The sequence below is a fragment of the Grus americana genome, chromosome 17, assembly GCF_028858705.1.
Source record: "Grus americana isolate bGruAme1 chromosome 17, bGruAme1.mat, whole genome shotgun sequence".
Taxonomy (NCBI): Eukaryota; Metazoa; Chordata; class Aves; order Gruiformes; family Gruidae; genus Grus; species Grus americana.
This window is the reverse complement of record NC_072868.1, coordinates 6,423,549-6,434,134: the sequence shown is the minus strand read 5'-3', so window position 1 is coordinate 6,434,134 and position 10,586 is coordinate 6,423,549. Positions and strand designations below refer to the sequence as shown.

The window sequence follows — 10,586 nt, the reverse complement described above, 5'->3', positions numbered from 1 at the left end:
GCCTCGGTCACCTCTCTTGATGCAGGAGGACAAAAAGGAGCTGCGGGGCCCAGTGGGGCTGGTGGGTTTACCAGGGGCAAACACACCGAGGCTGAGCACAGCTGCTGGCACAGCTGGGAAGGAGCCAGCCTACCCAAATTGTGGGGGGAGCAGGTAAGAGTGGATGGCTGGAGGGCCTGCCCCTGCCCCAGCCCCACACCGGACATCTCCTCGCTCTGCCCAGGTGTCAGCTGAGGTGCTCCAGGAATACCCCTTCTTCGCCTGGGACCAGGGCTGGATGTCCTGCTGCCCGCACACCACCTCCCAGCTCTCCCAGCTCCCATGCCAGCAGCTGGCCGTTGGGGACGTCTGCATGGTGTGGAGCTCGAGGACATGGGGACACGACACCCCCAGGGCTTGGCAGGAGCCTCCCCCAGCATCGCACAGGGACCACTAGTGCTGGGCTCCCCTCCCTCGGGGCAGGACATGGCCAAGGAGCCAACCGGCTCCTGGCATGGAGCAGTGCTGCGAACCCCGGCCAGGCGGCACCTCAGCACAGCCCAGCTCCCCCCGCCTCGCCTCCCCAGCCCTGCGGAGATGCTCATTTCTCAGCAGCCACATTCCTTCAAGGGTGTTTTTGGCTTTTCTGGCTCCCCGCTGTCCCAGGCTAAAATCACCCCTTTTAAGGGAGCCGCAGGACTGCCAGTCACTGGAGTTTCGCTGGCAAAGGCTGCTCCCTTGCCATGTATCGCCTCATTTACTGGGAAAGCAGCCTTGCCTTGTTTTTCTCTTGACTCCACAATTTACTGATTGAGTCAAGCTGCGGCTCACTCCAAGCCCCATCTACGCACGCCTCCTGGAGAATAAGATCTATTTTCACCAGGGAGTGATTCACCTGCCTGGCACTGGTTTACCTTTCCTGGAGCAGCCGACTCCTCCCCAGCTCCATCCACAGGCCCGCAGCTCCCTGACTCACCTCCCAAACCTCTAATAGATGGGAGAAACCTGAGTGGGAAGGGCAGGAGGAACAAGTCACGTTACATTTTCTCCTGATGACAGGTGCACTTTGATGCTGGGTCCCCTGGGGACTTTTGGCAGGAGCTGAGCTCTGTGTCATGGAGAGAAGAGGCATCATTCCTACCTGAGCTTGTGACCCGGATCTGCAGGGCACACCTCCCAAGGGCCTGGGCATTTGCAGTTAGGGTGAGGGCTGTTGACACAAGACCGTGCCATCAGCCTGCGCTGGAGGCACAAGTGCTACAGCGGCCGAGGCAGACCCTGCAGGTATCCAGCAAGGCTTATTCTTAGGGCTCCCTACCAGAACTGGAAACTCTCCACTGACTTCAGCGTCACCTCTGTCCCCTCTCGCCTTTTGGCCGGGGCAGGCACGCTTGGCCACGAGCAAAAAAAAAAAAAAAAAAATCATTATGTGGAGCTGGCTTGCCTTCATTGGTTTAATTGGAATAAAATGGGTGCCCCGCTGAGCGGCACGGCTTGTACTGAAGAGCCGGGATGAGTCAGGCTCCGTGCTGATGATATCACTGCTTTTCCAACTCCCTCCCAGCAAGGCAGGACGGAGGGGCCGCAATAGCAGGGGGGCCTGGGTGTGTGTCACTCTGCGCAGGCAGCACCCACACATACCATTCCCGCAGCAGGGACTTGGGCTGCAGTGAGCCCCAGGGAACTTGGGGTGCTCCGGGGGACTCGTGTGCACAGAAACAGTCCCCGTGCCTTGCAGTAGTAACCGGTGCCAATCGACACAGACGTGTGACATAGCAGAGACCTGAGCTAATTTCCCCGGCCCTCCCTCCTCGCCTCCCCACTGGCAGTGCAGGGCGGGGGATCAGCAGGGATGGTGGCAAACGACTGATGCTGCCCAGAGGCCACGTCAGACCACTCGGAGCTGTGAGCAAGCCAGAGCCAGCAGGTACCCAGCAGAGATTTGCTACTGTGGCTCCTCAGAGATCATGAACCTCCTGCTACACCAGCCTGGCCCCCCTCAGCCTTCCAGGGCCAAGACACAGTGCTGGGATCCTACATTCAGGTGGAAACCGTCAGGCAGGACTGAGGGTGCTTTTTGGATAAGGATAAACATTCATGTGGGCAAAGCTCATCCCTCGGAACCACTGCCATGTGTGTGAGCTGAAGCCAGCAGGACAGTCAAGTGCACAGGTGTAGGCACCGGGTCCCCAGCACAAAGCCGGTTTTTGGCAGCAGGACCTCCCAGGAGACAAGGGGGGACAGCAAAACAACGGTAGCCAAAACAGAGCTGGGACACAAACAATACCCAGTTATCTTTAGTCATCCAGACAGTGAGACAAACACACTGAGAACAGGGCAGGCAGGACACGCCACAGACACTGGAAACTCCCTTTCAGCCAGAGAAAAGGGCAGAGTGGATGCCCCCCCCCGTCCCGGCTCAGCAGTGACCAGGCTGCGGGCAGAGCTGGCGCTGGGCACGTCGAGGCACTGACTCACCCTGCTGAGATACAGGAAGGAGGCGGGCGGCCAAGTCCGCTTCTCTGCCAAGGAGCAGCCCTGATGTGCAGGGCTGAACGTGGGAGAAAACACCCCAGAGTGGGATCTGCTGGAGGATGAGGGTCTCACAAGGCCAGGGGCGAGCTGGGGAGGGAGCCCAGGGGCCATCCACACAGCGTGCTGTCATCTCTCCCGCACGATCTTCTCAGAGAAGAAAAACTAAAAAAAAAAAAAAAAAAGAAAAGAAGAGAAAGTATGAATGGTAACTGTGCTGCCTGCCCAGACAGAGAGACCCCTGCCTCCAGCCCTACCCGCCCCCCACCACAGCTCCTGCCGGAGCAGAGCACCTGCGGCCAGGCTCTGCATGGGGCGGCTGTGGATGTGGGGGGACCCTCTGCGGGGACCCTCCTTGGCGACGGGGGACCCTGCATGGGGATTCTCTACGGGTCCCGGGAACGCAGAGACCCTCCGTGAGGACCGGGAACCGTGCATGGGGACCCTGCTCCCCATGGGGGCCAGGGACCCTGCACGGGCACCCTCTACAAGGACCCTCCCTGGGGAGCGGGCATCCTGCGCGGGCACCCCCTCCGCGCCCATCCTCGCCGTAGGACTCCGGCAGCCCGGCCCCGCACCCCGGCGGCCCCCAGCAGCCGCGGGCCGGGTCCCCGGCAGGGCAAGCAGCCGGTAGGCGCCGCCGCGATGCCGCGGGGCTGGGCGCGCTGGCACCGCCCCGCGCAGCGCCGAGCACCGCCCCGCAGCGCGCAGCATGGGCGAGCGGCGGCCGGTGGCGGGGGGGGCGACTGCCCCGAGCTGAGCCCAGCCGCCCCGGCCCGGTCCGACCCCGTCCCACCCGTTCGCAGCAGCCGCCCGCCGCATGTCGGGGCCCGGGGCGCAGAGCCGCAGCCGGCGGCTGCCCGGTAAGTGCCGGCCACGGGGTGCGCTTGGCGGGAGGGGAGCGGGGCACCGCAGCGGGCGGGCAGGGCTCGGGCTGCCCACGTCCTCCCGCAACACCAACCCGATGCCCCTTGCAAAGCAGCCGTGTCCCCCCTTCCGCCCCCGGAGCCCCAGATGCCCCCGAGCCCTCCGCTGCACCAACCTGCTGCGCCCGCACCGCTCCCCGGGCTGCTTTGGGCAGGGGCTGCCCGGGAAGCTCCGTGCCTGGGATGGGAATGCTGCGGGGGGGCGGGGGGGTGGGAACCTGCCTGGGAAGTGGCTGAGCTCGGGAACCTGTTGGGCCACGGGTTTGTTGCGGAGTGGCATCGGTATCCCCCGGAGCCCCGAGGCCTCCGGGAGGAGCGGGTCCCCCCGCACCCGCGGGGTTTAGGGGAAGAGGAGGCTGAGCAGAGCAAACATCAGGGTGGGCAGCAGCCGGGGTGACAGGGGATTTGCAGGGGGACAGCCTGCCATGGATCCGTGCCCAGGGCTTGCACGCTGTTCCTCGGGCAGCGTGCTGCCCTCCTGGCTTTCTTGTCCTCACGCTTCTTTCTGCACAAATGGAAGCAGGGCCCCGTAAATAGCAGGGTCTTATGACACAGCCTCTGCTGGGGAAGGAGCTCTGGGCGGCAGGGATATTTTTAGTGCTGAGACGCAGGGGATTTGGAGATCGCTCGGAGGAGTGCAGGAGATGAAACCGCAGCACAGATAGGGGTTATAAGGTGCCATGTCCTCCCTCTGTAGTTCCCCCACCCCCCGCTTTTGCCAGCAAGCAGCTCTGCCAAAACCACTGCTACCCTCGCACTCGCCTGGTACATTTCCTCTCACCGGGGCTATGGTTATTTTTTACTGTGCTGCAACACGAGGTCAGATGTGCCGGTTGAGAAAAGACTGTGCAGGGATTCACACTCAGGCAGCCGGTGCATCCAGGTATCCTGTCTCCGCACGGTCTGACCCTGCACAATTCTCCGGGGCATTCCCAGCTCTTCCCACCAACTGCTTCTCCCAAGGCTAAAGGAGCCAAAAGCCCTTGGGATTTACCTTCATCCCGCAGTGGTTTTGCTGGGGCAGGTCGATGGGGGAAGGCTTGTGATCTCTGCAGAGCCTCCTGGAAGATGTTGTGGCAATGGAGGAACTCCATCTTACCCAAATCCGATCTCGCAGCACTGCACGCAGGGGCCAGGAGCCCAAGGCACAGTCTGACAAGCTGAGCAATGGTGGGGTGCCCCAGACCTCTCTGGAGGAGCGGGGTCAGGGGATCAGGCTCCGGGAAAGTGCAAGAAGAAGGGCAAAAGCTGGCTGGGCCAGCCTGCCCCAGCTCTTTCATTCACCAGGGAACTGGCCCGTGCTTGGAGTGACGCCTCACTTAAACTCTGCTCACCTCCCCCTCACCCCCTGTCCCTTTCCACAGTCCAGATTATTTTTCAGGACCTTCTTTAAATACTTCAAAATCTCTGCAAGGTATTGCAGAGCCATGGCCTCAAGAAAAGGCCATCCCCATCCTCTCTTGGCCTCGTGCCTCCACTAACAAGCCTTCTCCCACCCCCAAATCCACCCCTCCTATTCACTGGCACAGAGGGAGAATTGTACTGGGATCCTGTGGGCCAAGGAGGAATGAAGAATGCATCCCCTCCCAGCAGAAACACAGCCAGGTAGTTCAACCATACTCCACTCCCAGCCCAGATGCTGGGTCAGAGAGCACCCTAAGCTGGTGCTCCCAGCACCCTCAAGCCCCCTTTGGCCCCCACCCCATGCTACCTGCACCCCAGGAGTTGCTCGTCTCCCACCCGCTTCGGCGAGGGTGTGGATGGGAGAGCTTGCAGCACCGTGCTTCACAGCCAGCCCTCCCACACCCTTCTGCACTGTGGCGGCGGCCACAAACCCACGCTATGCGAGGGTTGGCTCCTCAGCGTGTCCTGGCAGGGCAGGCGGACCAGCGGGGCCAGCATCCTCACCCACAGCCCACCCTGTGGGCAGCTGCCCAGGAGCAGGTGAGAAGGAAATCCCTGCCTGCAGCTCCTGCAGGGGATCCTGCCCTGCCCCGGCCACCCAATGCACCAGCGTTTGGCCCGGTTCCTTTCCGAGTTGTGCTGGCTAATAAGCTGTGAGAGCCGGAAGGATTTGAAGGCAGCGGGGTACCCGGTGCCGTCGCAGCCGCGCTGGGCGGTTCAGCCAGCGGGGAAGAGCCTGGCTCTGAATGCAGATAAGCCTCCAGCCCCTTGGCCGAACAGGCTGTAGTAATAACCATGACAATAGTAATAAAAGCCAGGCCACCAGCAGGTACCGACAGATCCCCCGTGGTGCACAGGGGCCGCATTGTGTGTGCGAACGTGTCCCGCAGTGGGAACATGCCAGCCGGATGAGACAATCCCAGCGACTGACAGCCGAGGAGCGTGACCGGCCATCACATGGGGAAGGGCCGCGGCAGGGAACGCCACTCTCCTTTATTTCCCCGGCGAGGGTTGCTGGGGAGCAGCTACACTAGCAGGGCTGTTCGCTGCCCCTGGGTCCGGAAGAGCCCCGGGAGGGGGGAAGGCTCTGTCCCCGACTCTCACCACTCATGGGTCAGGCAGGGCTGAGCACAGCCCAGCTGCCATCTCCCGCTGCCGGCGTTCCTTACATAATGGGATCTCAGTGCTCGTGCCTGACTCCCCGGCGAGAGCTCGAAAACAAGTTCATAAACAGGTCCTGCTAATTCTCCCGCAAGAGAAATCCCGGCGCCCACAGGAATGCTGCCACCAGCAGCCGTCCTGACTCTCTCCGAGCACCCTTAGCCCAAGTATCGGTCATGTGCCAGGGCAGAGATGGGCAGCAAGAACATTAATGACACGGATCAGCCATTGGTCGTGTTTTATTTTGTGTTTGCGCTGCAGGAGGATTTGGAGAGCCTCCTCCTTACCTCCACACTGGGCAAGATGCTGCACGGAGAGCTGATCCATCACCCTAAATCTGGGAGCCAGTGCAACCTCTGCTCAGAGCCCTGCCTCCCTACGGCTGGAACCCGCTGGGCTGTCCTCGGTGTGGTGAACCGCAGTGGTGTGCCATGGATTCGGCACAGCCGGGCTGGGGGGGCAGAGCTCTGCCTGGGACAGACAGGACAGGGCTGGTTCCAGCTGCTGAAGGGAGCCAGCTCCATAATCAGTGCCCCGGTCACCCCCTCCTTGTCGCTGGCTTCATTCTCTTTTGCAGATAGCACAGGGGAGGCAGGAGGTTTTTGCCTTACCCCAGCAGCACTGGGCTGCAGACACTGATCAGCCTCATGAGGAAACCTTTACCAGCATGGTGTGTCTGCCACCGTGGCTGTTAGCCCGGGCACACCAAGCCTCTGCACCAGAGCAGATGCCCAGTGCTTAGGTCAGACATACCAAGGCAAAGGCCCCTTTAGGCAGCCAGGATCACCGCCCTGGGCATCACAAGAAGACGCTGAGCAGCCAGAAGAGGACCAGAGCCTCTTCCAGAAAGCACATGGTGACTGGTCCTGAGTCACAGTGCATCCCCGCACTGTGCTGCAGGCACAGCCTAGCCTCCTGGGGCAGGCACCTGCAGATGATGGGGTTTAGCTGAAGGATGCCCCAGAAACGGGGTGCAGAGGAGCCCTGGAAGGGCTCTCAGGAAGATGTGACATAGAACTCCAGGACACTTCGCCTGGCCCGCTGCCTCTCTCCCGTTTGGGGACATATTGCTGACAGTCAGCACCCCCCCGCTGCTCTCGCCCCCACTCCTGCCAGACAGGGTGGGGATGCTGCTTGTTGTGTTCACTCCTCCCCAACCCCGAGGAGCAGAGGGTTTGGGCCATGCTCAGGCAGAGCAGAGGATGTTTGTTTGGTTTCCTTGGTTACTGCACTGCCTGCTCCAGTAATCACATTTTCCTTGTGCCGGCTGGGCCAAGAGCAGTAGAGAGGAAATGTGGAATGGCTGAGGTCAAACACCAGCCTGGGAATGGCTGGGGTCACCAGCCACGGCCCCTCTGTGCTGTTTGGGTCCTTGCTGTTGTGGGTACCCAACCCAAAAAGGAGGTACCAGGCCCAGGGATGCAACAACAAGCTCCTTCAGCAACAGCCGGAGGGCTCCCATCACTGCCTCCCGCGTGAGTCGGGGACGCAGGCACCGTCGTTGAACTGCGGGAGGAATTACAGGAATGAAAATGTTTGTGCAGGCAGAAGCCAAGCTGGCTGTGCAAGCGGGGGATGTGAACGGGGGAGCCTGCGAGCGTGGGCGCGGCTGTATTTATAGCAACGGTGGCAGCAGGGGTGCGTGTGTGCAGGGGTGACAGGGTTGCTGACGCCTTTTATTCCTTTTGCATCCCTCAGCCCAGAAAGCCTGGAGTGCTAACGCCAGTTCTTGTCCCTAGGAGTTTCCTCTGCTTGTTAGCGTTCAGAGACAACCCTCTGTGTTGTAGCAAGGAAACTGAAACTTGAACAGCAGACCATGGCTGATCTCATAACAACACCCTTTCCCCCCCTCGATAATTCACTTCAGCGGTCGTGAACACAGCATATGAGCTCCCCAGTCTTGGCTGCCCTGCATCTCGGAAGTGAGATCTGAGGCTCCAGCACAGCAAGTGCTGGTGACGCTGCCGTTCCGGCGTAACATCTATTCATGGTGACTAAATCAATGTGCACTGGTAAAGCAGAGCAGAAGGGAATCACCTACCCTCCAGCACAGCCATGCCGCGTGAGCTAGGACAGACAGAAGGGCTCAGAGAGCCCTGCCTGGCCCGACCCTCCTCACCTTTCTCCCCAGTTGACATGGAGCAGGCACAACGGAGCCTGGATGCAGAGCAGATGCAGCAGCAGCAGCTGAAACTACGGGACCGGCAGAAGTTCTTTGAGGAGGTTTTCCAGCATGACGTGGATTTCTTCTTCCCTATGTCTCACCTGCAGATAGAGCATCGGAGACGTAAGTGCTGCGGGCACCGGCACGGGGCTGGGGGTGTTTCAGGGAATGATGACACAGGCGTTAGAGATCGGTGGGACATCCCCAGTCTAAAGTTGGCCAGGGACACGCATGTCCTGCCCTGAGACGGGACCACACATGCTGCGTGTGGGTGTGCTGTGCATTACTCACACCACTTAACTGAAGTCACTGCACATGGGTACCCAGGCTGGCGCCCTGCATAGTCACTGGCTTCAGACAGGCTCCTCCAAACAGTAGTTTGGGGCAGGGACAAGGACTGCAGTGGGACAGCAGGGGCTTCCAGAGAGATGTTTTAAGGAAACATGATTTTCCTGGAGGACTGTTACCAGCAAATAGAATTCAGTTCCACACCCATCCTGGGGGTCCTGCCTGCACAGGGCTCACAGTGCCTTCACCTGGCACTAGCACTCACCTTTTCGCTGGACTCTGTCTCTGCAGCCCCCTTAGGCAGCATTTCCTCCATGGAGGTCAACGTGGACATGCTGGAGCAGATGGACATGATGGACCTGTCAGACCAGGACACCGTGGACGTGTTTCTGGGCTGCGGGACAGAGGAGAGCAGCGTCGCTGGGCCCCTGCCAGGTACGTGCGGTCCGAGCCTTTCACGGGCCAGGGTGGGAGCCCTTCCTGCCCGCAGTGCCCACACCAGCTTGTTCCTAGCCCTGGCCACCCTGCGTGCAGATCCATGCACACCCATACAAAGACAGACACTGGGTGCTGGGGTCTGTGGTGTTGGAGGGACCATGCCAGGACCCACGCCCACAGCCCAGAGGTACAGACCCTCGTATATAGCTTACGCTGCAGAAGACAGGAGAGCCCAGGCACTTTCCAGAGTCTGTGGGGTAAATTCTCTTGTCCTGAAGCTCCTCCAGAGCAGCCAGTGTCTTGTCATGATTTCCCAGGTCCCCATTGCGCTGCAGAGCTCACTGCACAGAGCAAGAAGGCTGCAGGATCCCTCCACCTCCTAGCCAGACCCCAGGGAGCTGGGCTTGGGTTCTGCAGGGAAATCCCGGGGTGCTGGCACCTTCCTCCCCAAGTACGCACGCTGCAGTCATTCACTGAGGCCAAGGCGAACATCTCCTTGTCCACTGGAGCCGATAGCCTCACACAGCATGGCTCTGAGCCGTGTTTCACGCAAGACGGAAGAGGCTCCCCTGCCAAAAATGGGAAAGGAATGTGCTGCACTGTCCAGAGCCAAGCCGGGGGTGTGAGGTGGGGAATGGCCACAGCAGCCACATGGGGACCAGCCAGGAGTGGCTGGGGAAGCACAACCTGCTGAAGAATAAGTGGGGGGGCTATCCATGAAGCTTGGGGTGGAAGAAACCTCCAGAAGCCTTTTTTCTTCCTTTGCTTACCGCTCTCTCCTCCAGGGTCAGATGCCAACCAGTGCCCAGAGGAAATCACTCTGCAAATGCCCAACGCAGCTGAGAGCAAGTCACGTATTTCCTCCACGTCCTCTGTCTCCACGGATCTGAACAGCCTGGATACCAGCGAGGAGGGGGCTGAGACTCCCGTGGTGCAGTCGGATGAGGAGGACCTGCAGGAGGACAGTCCCAAAGAGCAGGAGGCAAAAAGCTAGCAGTCAGCTCTGCCCTGCTCCCTGCCTCCTCCGTATGGACCTGCCAGCCTGGAGGAAGGAAAGCTGCTGGTGCTCAGTAAACCCCACGCTGGACTGCTGCCCTGCAGGTGGGCAGAGCTGGTTTTCTCCTCTTCTCCCTCCACAGGTTCTCCTGGCAGCAAAGGGAGAAGGAAAGGGGTATTATAGGCTCCCAAAATTAACTCTTCAGGCTTTGCTGCTAACACTCCCTGCTTCACTCCCCTGAAATGCTTCAGCATCCCACAGCCCCACCATTCCCAGAAAGCCATCCCTTGGGATCCCAGCTCCCCCCATCCTACTGACAAGGGTCCTGTCCAGACAAGCATTTAGTGATGGCATACAGAGAAATAACACTCCGATCTAACCAAGCAGTGAGTGCGTGTGTTATTGGGAGAAAACAGCACTGGGCATGAGGATTAGGTGGGGATTGCAGGATGGAGAGCGGTGTAAAGCCAGCATGCTAAGGGTGCCACGCAGGAGCAAATGAAGCCCAGCTCCAGCACAGGGACGATTCCTGCGCCCAGGGTGGAAGCTATCAAAATGGAGCCACTTTGCAGCCTGCTATGCTTACTCCCCGCACGATAGGTCAAGAGGAGCCAGGCACAAAGCTGGCCAGAGGCCTGCTGTCTACACCAGTGGCTGCAGGCCAGGAAAGCGCAGTCCCTGCTCGGGCTGTGTCAGC

The 10,586-nt window shown here is 60.3% G+C and overlaps 1 protein-coding gene across 1 annotated transcript; it reads left to right on the top strand.

The window, feature by feature from the left end:
• Positions 1 to 3,186: 3,186 nt before the first annotated feature.
• DBNDD2 (dysbindin domain containing 2) lies at positions 3,187 to 10,273 on the top strand. Its single transcript, XM_054845387.1, has 4 exons — positions 3,187 to 3,374; positions 8,134 to 8,289; positions 8,746 to 8,889; positions 9,678 to 10,273. Exons 1-4 carry the CDS (start codon positions 3,332 to 3,334, stop codon positions 9,884 to 9,886), a joined length of 552 nt encoding a protein of 183 aa, XP_054701362.1. The 5' UTR covers positions 3,187 to 3,331; the 3' UTR covers positions 9,887 to 10,273.
• Positions 10,274 to 10,586: the final 313 nt, after the last annotated feature.

What these genes read in the sequence shown, in the direction of transcription:
- DBNDD2 (XM_054845387.1), top strand. Translation starts at nt 3,332, where the DNA reads ATGTCGGGGCCCGGGGCGCAGAGCCGCAGCCGGCGGCTGCCCG. An exon ending in CCGCAGCCGGCGGCTGCCCG is followed by an intron (nt 3,375 to 8,133) that starts GTAAGTGCCGGC and finishes CTTTCTCCCCAG; the next exon opens with TTGACATGGAGCAGGCACAA. An exon ending in GCAGATAGAGCATCGGAGAC is followed by an intron (nt 8,290 to 8,745) that starts GTAAGTGCTGCG and finishes CTGTCTCTGCAG; the next exon opens with CCCCCTTAGGCAGCATTTCC.